Source organism: Lepidochelys olivacea (genome assembly GCF_965140295.1).
Source record: "Lepidochelys olivacea isolate rLepOli2 genome assembly, chromosome: 10".
Taxonomy (NCBI): Eukaryota; Metazoa; Chordata; order Testudines; family Cheloniidae; genus Lepidochelys; species Lepidochelys olivacea.
The window spans coordinates 66501444-66521418 of NC_140420.1; the positions used below are offsets into that span (position 1 = coordinate 66501444).

General features: G+C 45.3%; 2 protein-coding genes across 5 annotated transcripts in view; one reads left to right on the forward strand and one right to left on the reverse strand.

Annotated features, from left to right (window-relative positions):
* USP8 (ubiquitin specific peptidase 8) overlaps positions 1-6489 on the reverse strand; it is a 35333-nt gene extending 28844 nt beyond the window's left edge. For all 3 annotated transcript variants that reach the window (XM_084640591.1, XM_084640589.1, XM_084640590.1), the window contains exon 1: positions 6216-6489. The gene's annotated coding sequence lies outside the window, so the exon portion shown is untranslated. The remainder of the gene's footprint in view (positions 1-6215) is intronic.
* Positions 6490-13418: 6929 nt separating this feature from the next.
* Positions 13419-19975, forward strand: part of GABPB1 (GA binding protein transcription factor subunit beta 1) — a 38811-nt gene continuing 32254 nt past the window's right edge. The window contains exon 1 of one of the 2 annotated variants that reach the window (XM_084640930.1): positions 13419-13500. In XM_084640930.1, coding sequence (XP_084497056.1) covers positions 13498-13500 — 3 coding nt within the window. In that variant the 5' untranslated portion in view covers positions 13419-13497. Of the gene's footprint in view, positions 13501-13581; positions 13740-19975 lie in introns of those variants that run through there. The other variant, XM_084640931.1, reaches the window with a different exon arrangement.

Below are 19975 nucleotides of genomic sequence, written 5' to 3' on the forward strand. Positions count from 1 at the left end.
ACAGACTTTTCCAGTAGCTATACTGGCTGCAAAGGCATCCCAAATCTTCAGGGCAAATTAATCATTAAACCCGCTTGCTTTTAAACCATGTATTATATTTACAAAGGTACACTCACCAGAGGTGCCTTCTCCGGCTTCCCCAAAATCCTCATCCCTGTTGCATGAGACTCCCCCCTTGCAGGTGTCCACGGACAGGGGTGGGGTAGTTGTAGAGGCACCCCCTAGAATTGCATGCAGCTCATCATAGAAGCAGCATGTCTGGGGCTCTGACCCAGAGCAGCCGTTTGCCTCTTTGGTAGGCTTGCCTGAGCTCCTTAATTTTCACGCGGCACTGCTGCGGGTCCCTATTATAGCCGCTGTGCATCATGCCCTTGGAGATTTTTTCAAATATATTGGCATTTCGTTTTTTGGAACGGAGTTCTGATAGCACAGATTTGTCTCCCCATACAGCGATCAGATCCAGTACTTCCCATTTGGTCCATGCTGGAGCTCTTTTGCGATTCTGGGACTGCATGGTCACCTCTGCTGATGAGCTCGCCACGCTGGCCAAACAGGAAATGAAATTCAAAAGTTCCTGGTGCTTTTCCTGTGTACCTGGCTAGTGCATCTGAGTTGAAAGTGATGTCCAGAGTGGTCACAATGGAGCACTCTGGATAGCTCCCGGAGGCCAATACCATTGAATTGCATCCACACTACCCCAAATTCGACCAGGCAATGTCAATTACAGCACTAATCCCCTTGTCAGGGAGGAGTACAGAAATCGATTTTAAGAGCCATTTAAGTCAACAAAAATGGTTTCATCATGTGGATGGGCGTAGGGTTAAATTGATCTAATGCTGCTAAATTCGACCTAAACTCGTAGTGTAAGGGTAAATTAGTTGCCAAACACTTACCGGTTTTGCCTATCTCTACATGGGACACTGGTTTAAGATTGGTGCTCCAGATGCTACTGCACTAAATATAAAATTAATAAGGAAAGAATGTAGGAGTACTGTAACTTTCTTTTTGAAAAGAAATCAACAGATTACTTATTACACTTTTGCTATCAGACACAATCATGACAAACATTTGGCTTTATTGTGGATTTCATAAATTCATCTAAGATTTCTACTGTAATTTCTAACTTAGCTTTGCAATAAATGCAACCTAAGTATGTAACTGTGACTGACACCTTCATAATTTTCTGGACCAATGGTTCCCAAACTGTAGTCTATGGATTACTCGTGGTCAAAGTAGTACTCTATGGTGGTCTCCAGAGAGCTGGCCAGTCACAGAGTGCTGATTCTGGGGGCCCCCTTTTTTTAAGCTGCTAAAGCATATTAAAAGAAGCTAACATACCTTAGTTTTCTAAAATTGCTCTTCTTAACATAGAAATATTATTTGATTGGCAGTGGGCAGGGAAGTGCTCCATGCAATTGACTGGGAAAGAGGGTGGCCCACCATGAAAGCTTGAAAACTCCCAACCTAGACTATTTTATAAAATGTGGCTTGAATTTCTCCGTGAAGTTGTGTTTTCCTTAAGAATCAAAATTCTAAATGAATATGAATCTACATTACTAGTGCAGAAGGAGTCTGAATGAGATGAATCAAAGTCATTGGAAGTGGTGAGACACTTATACAGTGGATCGGATAATACAGCTTTTACTGTATTCTGTAGTCAAGTCACCCCTTAACCTTCTCTTTGTTAAATTAAATAGACTGAGCTCTTTGAGTCTATCACTATAAAACATGTTTTCTAATCCTCTAATCAGCCCAGTGGCTCTTTTCTGAACCCTCTGACTTATCAACATCCTTCTAAATTTGTGGGCACCGGAACTGAACTCCAGCAGTATTCCAGCAGTGATTGCACCAGTGCCAAATACAGACGTAAAATAACCTCTCTATTCCTACTCAAGATTCCTGTTTATGCATCCCAGGATTTCATAATGATTAGGACCTTTTTTGGCCACAGCGTCACACTGGGAACTCATGTTCAGCTAATTATCCACCTCAACTCTCCAATCTTTTTCAGAATCACTGCTTTCTGGGATAGTCCACCATCCTGTGAGTATGGCCCTACATTCTTTGTTCCTAGATATATACATTTAGCCATATTAAAATACACATTGTTTGCTTGCACCCAGTTTACCAAGCAATCCAGATTGCTCTGATCAATCACCTGTCCTCTTCATTATTTACCACTCCCGCAATTTGTGTCATTTACATACTTTATTAGTGACGATTTTGTTTTCTTCCAGAGTATTGATTAAAATGTTAAATGGTGCAGGGCCGAGAACCAATCCCTGCAGGAATCCCTGGAAACATACCCACTAGATGATGATTCCCTGTTTACAGTTACATTGAGACGTATCAATTAGTCAGTTTTTAATTCGTTTAATGTGTGCAATGTTAATTTTATATTCTAGATTTTTATTTAAAATGTCATGCTGTACCAAGTCAAATGTCTTGTAGAAGTCTAAGAATATTACATCAACAGTACTACCACTCTAAAGTTTTGCAGGCATAGTTATGTCGGTAAGGGGTGTAACTTTTATTTGTCAACAGAGATATGATAAAAGTATAAGCGATAGCAGCATAAATACTCTAATACCAATAATCTGCATCTACACTAGAAGGCTTTTGCTGATTTAACTAATCTGATATAGTTAAACCAGCAAAACCCTCTGAATGTAGACTAGACTTAAATCAATGAAGTGTCTTCCTGAGTCTGCAGACAGCATGAAACAATAGATCTAAGGGCTGTAAACTACTCTACTTATTATAAGTGTTAACACTGAAGAAAAACAAGTGTCCATATCAACTATTTAATTGCTTGTCATCTTAATAAGTTATCCAATAAGTGTTTGTTTATCCCAAACCCCCACCAATGTCATCCCCAGTGCCAAGAGCCTACCTAGGCCCCAATCCTGCATAGATTTACACATGTACCTAACTTTACTACCATGAGTAGTTCCAATGATTTCAAAGGGATTATTCCCAGTAAAGTTAAACATGTGAATGTCTTTTAGGATTGGGCCTCTACTTGCTAAAACTTCCCTCTTTCAACTTTGACAATGCAGTTCTGCGTTGTTGTTACTGCAGCATATTGAAAATTTAGGGGCAGAGTAAAACTGAATTTAAAATAATATATATAGGAGCTGTATTGGTCCTTTTTTAATATTTAATGCAAGTAACACTCCCTTTCTAAAAAATATTTACCTGAGCTGCTGTCATCTGAATACTGCAAAAACTAGGGGGCTAGTTAACTGGGAAAGACATGGGACTTCTTTGTAAACAAACATTTTCATAGAATACCGTTTTCACTTCATTTTGTAAATAGCATTAATCTGTTATGATCAGGAAACAGAATTATGATTTAACCAAGTGACTTAAAGTCCACTAAAACTAAAAGGCCAGATCCTATCCTTGGCTCCAATGGTAAAGGCCAAGCATGGCTGAGAAACTCTAGAAGGTTCTAGAAACTCTACAAGGTTCACTTCACTGATGCTCCCCAAAAGTTCCTTTCAATGAAACAGGGAACAATACTCAACATCCAAGGAGGACCTTGGCCTCCATTTGGCAGATGTCAGAACATCTGCTAGACCAGGGGTGGGCAAAGTACGGCCCGGGGCCCACATCCAGCTCTTCAGACATTTTAATCCAGCCCTTGAGCTCCTACTGGGGAGTGGGGTCCAGGGTTTGCCCCACTCTGACACTCCAGCCGGGGGCCCACCCCTGTGCTAGACTGACTAGCTCCTACAAGATTCCTCTATTGTAGCACAACATCCCCAGAAGTTATGCTGTCTTGGCCATCCCTGCTCTACTAGTGCCAATTCCCCTAGAGGTGGACAGTGCAGTTCAAAAGCAATGTGCTAATAAAAGCATTTTTACTTGATTTTTCAAACAGATGTTGGCATTTAACATCTATCTAAAAATTTAAGTGAAATCTCCACTAGGTCAGGAGGAGAGCATGCTGGGCAGAGTGGCTGTTAGGCCCCAACACAGCAGAGACCTGAGTGCCTGGAGTTGGTCTGCTCTTATGAAGGTGAGGGCATGCCCATTTCCTCTTCTGCCTCCTTACTCTCTTGCTCCCCTCCACAACCCAAAGCACAAAGGATCTTAGAATCATTTGTCTCGGTTTTTCACACATCCACAAAGTAGACACTTTTTAAAGAAAGGAATGTGAGATTGCAAAACCACAAAGACTAGCAAGACAACTCAGGAGCCAGTGCAATATTTGAATCCACTTTTAGGGTTTTTTTTTTTTTTTTGGACTACTTTAGGTTGATTGTGAATTTTTAGAACTTTCAGTAAAAATGGCTCTCAAGTCATTATATTTTATTTATTTACTTACTAATTTGGAGATGGAGCATTACCCAGGACTCCAATTCCATACCTGAGGATTGTTAATCTAGATCTTGATCCCAAGAGGTACTGAGATCCAAGGAATGGATGTCCATGGGAGATACAGGTACTTAGTACATCCCAAGATCAGGCCCTTCACCTCAAAACCTCAAGAAAATTTGCTTAGGTATTACTAACAGAAATATTTAAAGCATAACTGGGCAACTCTGCACTGACAGAGTTAGGAGGACAGGGTCTGTACTCACCGCCGAGGGTACTCACTGCGTCAGGCTGCCGGCCCGGGGCAGGCCCATTTCCAAGCAGTACCGCTGAGGAGACCCTATGTGGCCATAGTTGCTGAGGCGGAACTCGCATGGACTCCTCCTACCCCAACCCCAAACTCGAGACTAGATAACCTACATGTAAAAGATCTTTTACCTAGCTAATTAACATGATTGTATTTACAGAGGATATGAGTAAGCAGTGACTATAATAACCAGTGGAAATAATGGAATATGCTACTTGCAACATGACTCCCTCTGTGCTGTCTTTTTGACCTAGATTGACATGCCAAGTATTGCACACTTGGCATGTTTTGTTTTGTTAGAATCAGATTTGTGAATCTACTCCTAAAATTTTCAAGATTAATGTTTTACAGTTCTAGGGACAGTCATGCAATCACACAGATTCCAGTGGAACTCCACATGGGTATATGGTCCTTCAGTGCAGAGTCCCACTGATCCCCATAAAAAGATTTCAGATTGCAGGGTCAGGGCTCATACCTATCAACTGTTCAAAAGCACTCTAGCACTTTTGAGGAAGCCCTTTACTTGACTGCTAGATTAATATATGTTGTCAGGTAGTTTAGGCCAGAAAGTTAGATTTGTGTATACAACAATGGTTTACAAAACCAAACTACTAAAAAAGTTAGTGACTCTAAAATTTTTTTAAAAAAAGGTCAGTGAAAAGTAATTCAATCCAAACAAGTTACTGTAGAAATAAGGGAACCAGAAAGTGAAACTGGTTAACTTGTATATTTATCCAAATTGTGTGAAATGCCAAAAATAAATAAATAGAATAAATGGTAGAAACACAGACTTTTTTTTAAGTTGTTTTGGTTTTTAATCTCTGAAGTGGTAATACAAGGCCACTTTAATTTTTGGTTTTTAACCAGACAGTTTCCTTTCGATATAGTTGTGGGCACCCTAAGCCCACCAGAATAGACACCACTCCATGACAGCTCCCAAAACTATGAATCTGCATACTTCACCCAGCATGGAACATTCATAATGCTTGTTAAACTATCAAAATAAAATCACAGCTTGTTTCCACAGTATACTTCACCTGAAGCTCTTACAGTGCTTTACAGATATTAAGCCACCTGAGAAGGTGCCTAGAGCCATTTCCATTTTACCTACTAGTAAACTGAGGCTGAAGAGGATAAGTGACAAGGTCACACAAGCAAGTTACTGGCAGTCAGTAACAGGACCCCCCCCCCCAAGCCCTGGATACCAGTGTCCCGCTCTAACCAATACTCCCACCACCCCCTCCTGTCCTGCAGAGCCTCCAGCCATTCTCTCCCCCTGTTCCCCGACCAGCCCCACTGACCCCCATCCACGCACACCGAACCCCTCTCCCTCACCAGGCCGCACGACTGCCCCGGGCAGCCCCCGACCTCGGATCGCCTCAGGGGTCCGGGTACGCGATGGGCTGCCCCCCCAGCCAGGACCTGCCCCCGGGCTGCTGAGAAGGGAGCCCCGCCAGCCCTCACAGCCGAGCCCGAGCGGCTCTACGGCCGGAGGAAGAGGCCGTCTCCCATCCCGGCCTCTCACTCTCTTTCTGCCCTCGAGCCCGGCGGCCAGGCCCAGGCGGCCGGCCGGGTCCGTACTCACCGCCGAGGAGACTCGCTGCCTCAGGCTGCCGGCCCGGGACAGGCCCATGTCCGAGCAGTACCACTGAGGAGACTCTACGCGGCCATAACTGCTGAGGCGGAACTCGGGTGGGCTCCTCCCACGCCGCCCCCAAGCTCCCCCTGCGAGGGCGGGCGCTCTCCCGCAGCCTAGCCAGGGCACGTCCCCCTGGGCTGGGTAGACACTCCCCGGCTCAGCTGGGGGCAGGTGAACCAGTCAGGTACCGGCGTCGGGACCCTGGGATGCGAACCTAGGCCGTGTGCGAAGGAGCGTGCGCTGATCTGGAGAGCTGGAGTCAGGAGGCCTGGGCTCTGCGCCAGGCTGTGGGAAGGCGTGTGGCTGAGTGAGTCAGGCTCTAGCCCAATGATCCGGGCCTTGTAGCAGGCTGTAGGAAGAAGCGTGGTCAGAACTGGGCACTAGGACTCAGGATTCCAGCCTTAGGGGGTGTGTGTGTGTGTGTTTACACTGCACACTAAGTTGTCCATGACTCAGGTTTGAGCACAAAGCCCCCTTCTGTCCGTACACAGATCAGTCCAGCTTGACATAGGAAGCCCTCAGGATCCACCAAGGACCCTGCTAGAGGAGTGGGTCACAGCCTGAGTCCAACTGTGACTCAAGTCTGAACCTTGTATTTTTCAGTGTGGACACAGGTCAAGCCACAGACTTGAGTCAGAAGGTCTGTGTAGTACAATATGGACGTGTTAGCACAGCTGTGAGACCCAGGTCTAGCAACTGTAAACCCTTTGCAATGCACTGTGGACACACGAACATTGTCTCGTAAACACCAAGTTCACAAGCCCAGGTCACGCAGACATGGGCATAATGTGCAGTGTAGACATATAGAGGGAGTTCAGTCAGAGCTGAGCACTAGGAGTCAGGATACTTTGACTGTATTGCCAACTTGGACTTCTGAATTACATCATTCCTTGTGTGAGCTTTTATATATGCAACAATTTTGTTTCACGCCTGCTGTCCTAGCACAGCTGCCTGAGGCCGCTCATGCTTGTGGTCTGTCACTGATGCTGCAATGGGGGGGGGGGTGAGAAATCAGTAGACCACCTGAAGACAAGTCAGCTACCACAAATTGGATTCTTTGGGCTAGCTTTTCACCCATGAGGATACATTTAGTGCAATTGAGAAGGTGTGGGGGCAAAGGTCGTTTTATGCCTTATGCCACCTTTGTACTCTCTGATTTGGCTGGCAACCCAGGATTGCTAGAGCACTCTGGTCACCATTCAGGGGTTCCCCTTCAAAGGGGGAATCCCCAGGTAGCTATTTCACCTGGTTTTCCAGCTGCTTATGTCTCCAGAGCAAAATAGCTAAAAGACAGTGCTTTAAAATGTACCATTTTTCTGGGACATCCAGCATTTCAGCTGAATTGAATTGGGCCACCTGTTCTGCAGTGACAAATCAGGCAATTGAGGGTGTAGAGGTAAGGAGAGGAAACCCCCCAATCACAACACCCTTTACCATAGGGGAAGATGCATTGATCTTAGAGCCAGGATACCATGAATTGAAGTCTCACCACCATTGCCTGCTGTTTATGCTTCTGTGCACTTTGTAGTCCTTATTACTTTGCAAGGCCTCATGCCTACAAAAGAAGGAAGTTAAGTGTGTGTAGATATATTGGCTTCGTTGTGTATATGGCTATTAAAACACTGAAATGATTCTCCACTCTTTCCAAGCGTGGGGGGCTCAGCCTGGCCCCACTGCAAGTTAGAGCTGCAGGGGAGCAGCTGTAATGTACAGCGCTGGCATAAAGTTCCCCAGGGACCTTATATCAGTGGAAGAAAGGCCTAAGAGAAATCACTATCCCAAGTTCCCATTTCTCCTCCCATGTCTGGGTGGGCATGCAGCTGTCACAGGAGGTAGTAGAGGCCCGAGATGCCTCTGCCAGCTTTCTGCTCATAGAGAGTTCCCCTACACAGAAGCAATTCTTCACTGGTCATCTGAGGAGAATTCAATATACATTTTGATTGCATGCCTTAGTATATAACTGAGTACTTTTAATACTGCATTTTCAAATAATGTTCAGAGAAAATTAAAACCTTTTGTATACAGTAAGATAGCCCAGGGATCAGCAACCTTTGGCCCGTGGCCCGCCAGGGTAAGCCCCCTGTGTGGAAATAAATGATAAATATCATGCTAACTGTTGTCCAAAGTGGACTAGTGAGAAAAACATATCTAGTCTAACAGTGGCGGATTAGCCCCTGGGCCAGTGGGGCCCTGGCCAATGGGGGGGAGGGCAGAAAAATGGGTGCCCCGCATCCCGACCAACTCCACCCATCTGCCCGGCGCTGCTGCCGGGGAGTGGGGCAAACCCCTGCGCCCCGACCCCACTCCGCAGCAGGAGTGCTGGGTGGGTGGAGCTGGGCTAGCCCCATGCCCCGATCCTGCTCCCCGGCAGGAGCACGCACTTGCTCTGGCCCAGAGCCCCACAAAACAGTAATCCACCTCTGTCAGTTTAGTCCAGGGGTAGGCAAATTTTTTGGCCTGAGGGCCACATCTGGGTGGGGAAATTGCATGAATGTAGCTGTCACCTTCAGCCCCCAACTAAAATCTCTCCAGCGCATCATCACAGATTTACAACCTATCCTGAAAAATGATCCCTCACTCTCACAGATCTTGGGAGACAGATCAGTCCTCGCTTACAGACAGCCCCCACAACCTGAAGCAAATACTCTCCAGCAACCACACACCAAAACCACTAACCCAGGTACCTATCCTTGCAACAAAGCCCGATGCCAACTCTGTCCACCTATTTATTCAAGTGACACCATCAAAGGACCTAATCACTTTAGCCATGCCATCAGGGGCTCATTCACCTGCACATCTACCGATGTGATATATGCCATCATGTGCCAGCAATGCACCTCTGCCATGTACATTGGCCAAACCGGACAGTCTCTATGCAAAAGAATAAATGGATACAAATCTGACATCAGGAATCATTTGGTTTCAGAGTAACAGCCGTGTTAGTCTGTATTCGCAAAAAGAAAAGGAGTACTTGTGGCACCTTAGAGACTAACCAATTTATTTGAGCATGAGCTTTCGTGAGCTACAGCTCACTTCATCGGATGCTGTAGCTCACGAAAGCTTATGCTCAAATAAATTTGTTAGTCTCTAAAGTGCCACAAGTACTCCTTTTCTTTTTGCGAATACAGACTAACATGGCTGCTACTCTGAAACCTGGAATTTTGCAACAGAAAAGCTTCAAAAACAGTCTCTAAGGAGAAACTGCTGAGCTTGAATTAATATGCAAACTAGATACCATTAACTTGGGTTTGAATAGAGACTGGGAGTGGCTGGGTCATTACACATATTGAATCTATTTCCCCATGTTAAGTATCCTCACACCTTCTTGTCAACTGTCTAAATGGGCCATCTTGATTATCACTACAAAAGTTTTTTTCTCCTCCTGATAATACCTCATCTTAACTAATTAGCCTCTCACAGTTTTTATGGCAAATTCCACCTTCTCTGAATGTGTATATATATCTTCTTACTATATGTTCCATTCTATGCATCCGATGAAGTGGGCTGTAGCCCACGAAAGCTTATGCTCTAATAAATTTGTTAGTCTCTAAGGTGCCACAAGTACTCCTGTTCTTTATTCAAGATAGAGTGGCCTGTTAACACCTCTGCAGTCATAGGATAAAAAGAAGGGGTTAGTGGATTACAGATTTCTGTAAGAAACCATAAATCACATGAGGCACATTGCACATACACTAAGAAGACACCATAAATCCACTGCCTCTGTTCAGTCCATGATTTTTGGTCTCTAGCAGAGTAATGATGGTGGCATTCTTTTGGTCTTCCTACCTGTCTTTTTTGATTTGGGGTATACATTTAGTCTGAGCCTCTATTAAGGTGTTTTGAAGTCGTCTCCATGCTACTTGCAGGCATTTTACCCTTGTGACTGCTCTTTTTAATTTCTGTCTAACTAGTGCCCTCATTCTTGTGTAGTTCCCCCCTTTTAAAGTTAAATATTACTGTGGTGGGTTGTTTTGGTATTTCCCTCCCTACAAGGATGCTAAATTTAATTTCTTCATGGTCATATTTCTGAGCAGTTCAGCTATACTTACCTCTTGGACCAAATTCTATGTTGCACTTAGAGCTAAATCAAAAATTGCCTCTCCCCTTGTAGGTTCCAGAACTAGCTACTCCAAGGGTCATTTATATCTCTGCATCACATCCTGAGGTGACATTTACCCAGTCAATATGAGGATAGTTGAAATCACCCATTATTGCTGGATTTTGTGATTTTGTAACCTCTCTAACCTCCATTAGCATTTAAAAATCACTCTCACCATCCTGGTCAGGTGGTCACTAATATATTCCTACTGCTATACTCTGATTATTGAAGCATGGAATTTCTATCCATAGACATTCTATGGTATAATGTTTGATACATTTAAGATTTTCATCTTATTGACTCTATGCTTTTTTTTAGCATATAGTGCCACTCCCCCACCAGCACGACCTACCCTGTCATCTCTATATATTTTGTACCCTGGTATTACTGTGTCCTATTGAGTATCCTCATTACAGAAACTTGGTGGGATGCTTATTATATTAATATCCTCTTTTAATACCAGGCAGTCTAGTTCACCCATCTTATTATTTAGACATCTAGCATTTGTATATAAGCACTTGTACATTTTGTCAATATTTAATTGCATGCCTTCATATGTTTTGTTTAAATGGGACTCTGTAGTGTTTGACTGTTCCTTGCTCATTCCTATCTGTACTTTACCAACTTCTTTCCTATCCTCTGTACTAGGAATCTATAGTTCCCTCTTTAATAAATTCAACCCTAAGGGATGTCTCTATCTGAACTAAAAAAAGGAGTACTTGTGATACCTTAGAGACTAACAAATTTATTTGAGCATAAGCTTTCGTGAGCTGCAGCTCACTTCATCGGATGCATGCACTGGAAAATACATGCATCCGATCAAGTGAGCTGTAGCTCATGAAAGCTTATGCTCAAATAAATTAGTCTCTAAGGTGCCACAAGTACTCCTTTTCTTTTTGCGGAAACAGACTAACACGGCTGCTACTCTGAAATCTATCTGAACTGTGTTTTTCCGTACCTGTCAGCATTCCCTCAGCCCTTAGTTTAAAAAATTCAATTAAGGTTGGACCTGCTTGCAAGCCCTGCAAACCCCCAAAAGGAAGGGGGTATCTCATGTTGTTTTGTAGTGACCCCTTCTGGCTGATGCATGGAGCAGCACTGATGAGCTCTAGAAAGACAAGCAACTGGTCCCCTTTCATCCGAATGAGTGTCAACACAATGGAAGCCCTTTGAACGTGGTGGAGTAAAATGGATTCATTGGGGTTTTAAGTTAAGTGGGGAGGACTCCGCAGGCAGGAAATGTGCAAGTCTGACAGTATGGTGTAGTGGTCTGAGCATATGTTTATCCAGGACCCTTGGGTTCTGTCTGCACATCTGCCAGTAAGGCAACTCACTTATTTTCTCTGTAATATAGTTCCCCATCAGTAAAATGGGAATACTAAACTGACTGTATTTCAGAGGCATAGTGAAGTTTAATTCATTAATGTTTCTGAGGTGATTTCAGATCTTTGGATGCTGATGATTTGTACGTTTCCCTGAGGTGTCCGAGGCAATTTGTAGGACAAAAGAAAGACCACTCTGAAAAATATTATAATTCCAATAAAAGATTATCTTTTAAGAAAGGAAATCTAGTTATTATTAATGGCTATAAAAATAACAAAAAATAAAGTGGCAAACACTTTTCACAATATTATCACTCCATAGCTGACTTCTCAGGCCAGGTCTACACTAGACCTAAATTGGTGTAACTATCACACTTGGGTGTGAAAAATCCATACCTCTAAGCAAAATAGTTATACCAACCCAGCCCCCCCCCCCCGGTGTAGACAGCACTATATTGATGGGAGAGCTGCTCCTGTCAACATAACTATCTCCTCTCAGGGAGGTAGATTAACTTTGTGGACAGAAGCTCTCGCATCAGCGTAGGAGCATCGTTCCTTAAGTGCTACAGAGATACAGCTGCGCCTGCATCAGTGCAGCTGCGCTGACGTAGATGCAGCATTTTAAGTGTAGACCTGACCTCAGTCCTCATCTTCAAAGGAAACCTGCACAACACCTTCAAAAGATGAGCCTGGGATCTTAAATTCCTAATTTTTCAAGACACAATAAATCCTGCATTTAATAAAGACACTGGATTTGTAGTTTATTACAACAAGCTGTAACCCATTAATCCCCTTTTGTCCTATGACTTCCAAGGTCTTAACGGGACACTTCATCTTGATGGTCTCTTATGTGTTAACTATTTATGCTTAATAATCTGTTCCACTTTCTATTTTGCTGTGACACTCTAAGTACCTTTATTCCAGACCTGAAGAGCTCACTGTCACTCAAAAACTTTGCTCTCACCCACAGAAGTTGGTCCAATAATAGGGCTAGGAACTGAAGCAATTGTGGTAGCTAGGGCTCAAGGTTTAGAGTAGTTGGGGGTCAGGTCTTGAACAGCAGGAGATTTTGGGAGAAGCAGTCTGGGGACCTGGGGCGGAGGTCCAGCAGTCAGAGGGGAGGGCAGGAGTAGCAGGACTAGTTCACTCTGGAGCGGAGGTCCGTGCTGTATGTTCACCGCTCAGGCGCTATCTTCCTTGCCAAAAGGTGCGTTTTCACAGCCAGTGAACTCGCTGCAAACCCCCGTGCGGACAAGGCCCTGCAGACTTGCCTCTGACCTCACTGAGTCTCGGCAAACCCCTCTAAGGCATAGCGCCGTCGGACCTCTGCCCACTAGAGTGAGGTGCAAACTGCCCGCGCCCGCTCTCCGCGGGCTCTCGTAGGGGGAGCGCTCCGGCTGTACCGAGGGCTGGCAGCGCAGACCCCGCCTTAGCAGGTCTGTGGGCGGCGAATGCCCGCGGCCCGCCAGACTCGCAGGGAGCCCCCTTCGCGGCTGTGCTTTAACAAGAGTTTTGCTCGCTTCCTCCCTGCCGCTCGCACCACCCGCCTGGCCAGGGCCGCTGAACCCACGCCACCCGTCTCTGCCTCGCCTAGCTAAATGAGCATCGCCGGGGCAGCGGCGCCCCCTTCCCCCCCTGCGGGGGGGAACCAGCGCAGACACAGAACATGGCGGGCTCTCAAGTCCCAACTCCCCCCCCCCCACTCCCGATATCTGCGCATGCGTTGTAGGGAGCACAGAGGCCGTATCCCTCCGCCAAGCCCCTTTTGTCGGGGATATTTGTGTAATAAGATAATCCCCGCACCCCAATGGTAAGTGCCATGCGCCCCTCAAAGCGCTGCCCCCTCGCCGTCCCGGGGTCCCCCTGCTTCAGCACAGAGGGGACGCGCTGTGGTGACCTGAGCCGCCTCTCCCCTCCCGGCCGCTGTGTCCCTCCGCCAGGCGCAGCAGCAGGGACTTTTGTGTGGGGTTTTTGGGCGCCGTGGAGAGGCGGCCTTTGGCGCCCGTGGTGGTTGTTGTGGACGGCGGCGACGGCCGGGCAGGCACCACGGTAAGGCCCCATCGCCGTGCCCCGTCTTTCCCCCACCCCCCCGGGCCGGCCAAGCTTTTCCAGGTCAGTCTCTGCCTTTGTAGGGCCCTGTTACCGGATGTGGAAGTTGATCTCTTCGCTGGTAAAAAATAATTCCACTTCCCCCGGAACCCGGCGCCGCGGCTCCCTCCGCAGCGCCCAGCCCAGCCAGGATTTCCTGTTGGGGAGAGCGGGCGGGCCGGCCGGCCTTCCGGGGACCCCGCCGCACGGGGGGCGCATGGGGGCTGGGCGCGGGCAGGGCTCCGCGGGGTGGCGGGGCGGGGGTGGGTGTACGTATGAGGGGCGTGGGGATGGGGAGGCTGCCGTGTGTGAAGGGATGGGGGCTCGCTGAGCTCTGTGGGGGGGGTAAGGGGTCTGTGTGGCGGGGTGCATGGTGGATGTGTGTTGTGGGGTGGGGAGGCTGCCGTGTGTGAAGGGATGGGGGCTCACTGAGCTCTGTGGGGGGGGTAAGGGGTCTGTGTGGCGGGGTGCATGGTGGATGTGTGTTGTGGGGTGGGGAGGCTGCCGTGTGTGAAGGGATGGGGGCTTGCTGAGGTCTGTGTGGGGAGTAAGGGGTCTGTGGTGGGGTGCATGTTGGAAGTGTGTTGGGGGGTGGGGTGGCAGCAGTGGGTGAAGGGATGGGGGCTCACTGAGCTCTGTGGGGGGGGTAAGGGGTCTGTGTGGCGGGGTGCATGTTGGAAGTGTGTTGGGGGGTGGGGTGGCGGCAGTGGGTGAAGGGATGGGGGCTCGCTGAACTCTGGGGGGGGTGTGAGGGGTCCATGTGGCAGGGTGCATGTTGGATGTGTTGTGGGGGTGGGGAGGCTGTGGTGTGTGAAGGGATGGGGGGTTGCTGAGCTCTGTGGGGGGAGGTAAAGGGTCTGTGGGGGGGTGCATGTTGGATGTGTTGGGGTGGGGAGGCTGTGGTGTGTGAAAGGATCGGGAGCTTTCTGAGCGGGGGGAGGTAAAGGGTCTCTGGTGGGGTGCGTATTGAATGTGTGATGTGGGGGTGGGGAGGCTGTGGTGTGAGAGGGAATGAAGGGGCCTTCTGAGCACTGGGGGATAAGGGGTGTGTGTGGCAGGGTGCAGGTTGGATGTGTGGGAGTTGGAAGGCTGTGGTATGTGAGGGGATGGAGGGGCTTGCTGAGAACTGTGGGGGGAAGGTAAGGGTCTGTGTGGCAGAGGTGCACGTTGGATGTGTATCCAAGGAATGGGTGGTGCCTGTATTACCTCTTTCCCCGCCCAGTGCCGAGCACGTTGGCTTGGTTCATATTTGTGATCTATGACCCCAGTGAGTGCAGTGTGCATAATAGTTGTCTCTAAAGCCCACTTGTATGTATGCTGCTGTGGCCTCATCTACTTGTCCTGTATAATGTTGTAGTGAGAAGTAGGCTAGTGGGCAGATGACAGGACTTCTCCAGTAGCTCAGCAGTGGACTTTTTCAAAGGGGTGTAGTCTCCAGGGTTGCATTCTTTTGCCTCCGCTTTGGCAATCTGACTGTGCGTTTCCTGCCTTGCTTTGGGCTGGCATGCAGGTTTCTATCCTTTGTATCGACTGTAGCTTGTTTGGAAGTGTTTCAGGCCCAGAAGTGCTTACATTTTACTGAGGATAAAATTACCCCATTTTGTAGTGTATCATTTTAAAATGCTTGGAATCTTTTGGGATAAAAGGTATAGTATACATGTAAAGTTACTTTCATAAATTGCATTTGTTTGAACAGTTGTATTGCCTGTCACCTCTAGGAATCAAATTGGTTTACATACTACCAGATCCCTGACAACAACCCCTTTTCAAATCTAGGGCTGTTAATGTCAAACCCAGATTAGGATTCTAAGAATTTACCCCTTACATCAGTTTTAAATGATCTCTTATGCCCTCTACTAAAGTGTTTTTTTTTGCTTGATCTAGTTGGGTGTAATCTGGAGAAAACAGTAGGTATTAGTCCTAAATTTACATGGATAGTTATGTAAAATGAACTTTGAAATAGTTATCTGTTTTAACTTGTATTTAAAATTCAATGTACGTATTAGGGATCTTGAATTAGGCTAAAAGCTGGTTTGAATAAAATGTACGATTTAAAATAAAATCCATGTAAACTGAAACCGCCTCCTTTTCTTCAGAGTGTTAACGATATATACAACACAGGTTGAATACCCGATACTCCAGATCTAACTCTTGCTCCCAATCCAGTTTCCTTATGTACTGTAACAAGCACAAGTCCAAAAGTAAGGAGTCAGAATCAGTTCTCAATTAGTAGCACGTGGTCACCCACCATTCAGATAAGACAAATACTGTATGCTTTTCCTGAAAACAGTTTGCTTCCAGGCTTTGAGCCTATCTCCAGAATAGTAACTGTGTCAAGGGTCCTCATTATAGATGTGTACCTTAAGAAACTGTTTTAATCTGAAGTGGGGACAACACATGTATCCTCAATTTGTACTGCAGACCTGTTCTATTCAAAGCTGTAGTACAGTTCAGGGGTGTAGTTAAAACACAACTCGCTCTTGGCTGTCAAAACAAGATAGCATTTATTAGGGAAATAACAGTTCTAGCGTACATAAGAGACAAATGTATGCTTTCTGGCTCAAGGAAAAAAATATTTTCTGTAGTTCTGAACTGTACAGTGGAGTCTTTTTGATACATGGGCATATTTAAAATTAAAAGGGCGAGAGAACGAAACTACTGACAAAATTAAATCATTTGACCTTTGACCCGCCTCATGACAGCAAGTGTTTACTATTCATATCACCTGTTCTCTGAGGCTTGGTCTACACTGGGGGGGGGATCGATCTAAGATACGTCGACTTCAGCTACGCTATTCTTGTAGCTGAAGTTCCGTATCTTAGATCGACTTAGAATCACTTACTTTGCATCCTTGTGGCGCGGGATCGATGGCCGCTGCTCTGCCGTCGACTCCGCTTCTGCCTCTTGCCGTGGGTTGATGGCAGAGCAATCGGGGATCGATTTGTCTCGTCTACACTAGACACGATAAATCGATCCCCGATAGATTGAGCACTACTCACTGATGTGGCGGGTAGTGTAGACGTGGCCTGAGAGAACAAACCTTTTCTGAAGCATATATCATGTTGAATTTTTGGTTAAATTATCTAGAAACAGTGGTTCGCTACCAGTAGGAGCAGAATTGCTGCACTGTTAGATTAAAAGGCTGGCATGATAAAACATAAATTAAAACGGTTTACTTCTGACAAACTGTATATTAAAATAAAATTTTAATTCTGCACTCTAGCTCAGATCTTTAATATCAGCCTGCATACTTATGTTGATCCAACGATGATGTGTGGGAATTATAGAATAATCAGTGAGTTATGACGATTTACAAGGAAATGACTCAATTTGATGGATTTATTTCCTTAAACATTATTGGATGCAACCTGTTAGGTGATATATAAATGTGAAAATAAAATTAAGGCATCAGAAGTGGTCTTAAGAAGCATTACTGTATGGAAACAAGCAGGTACTAGTAAAACCATTTTTAGTTAGACGAGAGAGGGTTTTCTTTTATTGGTGGTGATGGGGGCAATATCTTGCTCTGAGTTCAACCATCGTGGTATTGTGTCTGAACTTGGAAAATCAGAAACAAGTTGACTTCAGTGATGATATTTTAACACTGATTAGATAATGAAATATAAAATGAGACGTTTGTATTTTATTTAATGAATTAATTTTTGCCAACACATTTATATATCAATATATGTTAGGAATTTTCAGTGTTTGACACCTCCCAGGGCACGTATACAAAATCTAATTGAAAAACCTGATTTGTCAGAGATGCCGAATAAGTTTCCATTGAGTTCAGTGGGAGTTGTGGTGCTCAGTTCCTCTGAAAACCAGGTCAGTGATTGTATAGGCAGATTAGCTTTGAAGCACCAAAAGAAAAGGACTTTCTGAAGAATAAATAACAAGTGGCTGTGGGAAGTGGTGGGCCTTACATGTGTTCCAAAGCACGATTCTCTTGGTCTTTGTCAGACCAGTGGGGTAGCATATTCTATTTCTTTAGGCTTTGTTTACCTTTGATTTTCAGACATTCGTATAACTGCACTAGTGTAAATCCTTAGCATAGATACTGTGTATTGCTGGCACAGCTTACTCTGCAGTAAACTTCACTGGTTCGGATCACACTGCTCTAGTGTAGTTGAAGCTTGGTCTGTGCTACCAACGTATGTCGGTATAATTACGTTGTTCAAGGATATGGAAAATCCACACCCCTGAGTGACTGTTATACTGGCCTAACTCCTGTTCACTCTGGTACAGCTACACTGGTGGCTGAAATCTCAGTGTGAGCAAGGCCTTAAAATGTTCTGCTACCAGCTGCCTCATTTCGTATCACCCTAGCTGGTGTTGGTACTGCTGCATGGGGGAAGAGAGATGAGCTCTGTTCTCTACAATCCAACATATTTAGAGCCTTATACATCAAATTTAATCACCTGAATTACCACTGAAAGTACATAAGGCAATACAGTTCCTTCAGAACAGATGTACTATGTTGATGGTATCTCACAGGTGTGCATTTAATTTTTGTTCCAGCTGTGGTGCCTAAGTGGTCTTCAAGGTAGTCATGTGACGTGTATGGCAGCAACTGAGTCGAAAAGTCCAGAAATTCAAGAATCACTGTGAAGAACTTCAAATACAAACAAGAGCATCTTAATCAGCCACAGGCAAAACACTGCTGCTACCCAATGACCCCATGTGGTAGTGCAGGAGCTATTGGGGTACAAGAGCACCCTCAGCTAGGGTGTGGTCTACACTTAAAAGTTTTGGTCGTATAGCTATGTCAGGAGTGTGAGAAAATTCACATCCCTAACCGACATAGCTATGCTGGCAAAAGCCCTAATGTAGACACAGTTAAATCATCAAAGTCCTTTTGCCAGTGTAGCTATTTTAATTGGGAGCTAGTATAAGCTATACCAGAAAAAGAACTCTTGTGATAAAAGCTGTGTGTTCACTAGGAGCATGTGCTGGTCTAGCTATACCAGTATACCCTTTCTAGTGTAGAAAAGGCCTTGCAAACAAACAATTGATGTAGCAACTACTCATGTTATAGGCTCTAGATATTATCCTCAACCTCCTGACATCTTGTTTGCCATGTCTGGAAGAAGCCTGTTGATTCATTTTTTTTCAATTTCAGTAATGCAGCTGGAGAGCCCAAAGACCATACTATACTGGTCAGATGAAAAGGATGTATACAGTATTTGAAAAGGAGCCTCTTTCCCTACTTTCTATAATGCTCAGTCCCAACTCTCTGGAAGTCCAGTGGCAGCACTTAATTTATAGTGGATTCCTGTTTTAAGTGCAAAACCCAACTCAACGTTGACTATAGTATTTTACTGTACTGCATATAGGGCTAGATACTTGGTCTTGCTTGTGTCACTTTAAGGAGCCGGAGTGTCACAAAGTGACCTTAAATCTGTCCTAAAGGCGCAGCTGAGGATTTCTCTGGCAGGGGAAAAAATCCTAGGCAGCTGATATAAAACCCCTCCTGGGATGCTGGCAGAGGAGTGGTGGGGAATTGTTCTGGGGTGGAGGGTTGTGCTGAACAGATTTTGGGCCAGTGCAACAGTCTGTAGGGGGCTGTTCTAGCCCTTGTACATTAGGACAGCTCTTTGGTTGCTCTAACTTTTATGCCAGAGCTAACTCAGAAGCAGGAAAGTTCATAAAAGATAGCGAAGAGCCACCCTTGCCAATATCCGCCCCAGTATAAGAACATGCACAGTTGCATCAGGCATGGGCTTGATACCGCCGAGAATTGCACACACATTTTTCAGCTCCTAAGGACAGCCCTGAATTCCAAAAGCTACCAATATGCTGAGAAATCTACAGTAGCTTCTGGGAAGTACCATCCAGAGAAGGTGCAAAATCATATAATTTAAGGTCCAATGTGGTTTTGCACAAGTTTATTTGTACAAACATATTTTTCTGTTCAGCCCATAATTTACATGCGAAACGTGAGGGTTCTTACCTGTGGGTGTAGACTGCGTTTATTCCCATTGACAAGAAAATCAACCGCAAGTTAAGTTTATTTTAAAAAATAACCCATTTTGAGTTTATGTAAGTGCAACAAACAGCACTCCAAAAGCAATATTAGAACAGTTTTTCACAGGTCATTTTTAATTAAAAAATTAATCAACTTTAGCTGAGTAGTCATGAGAAATATCGCTAGTGATATGTTTTTTGTTTGTGGAAAGTTTCTAAGTGCATAAGTC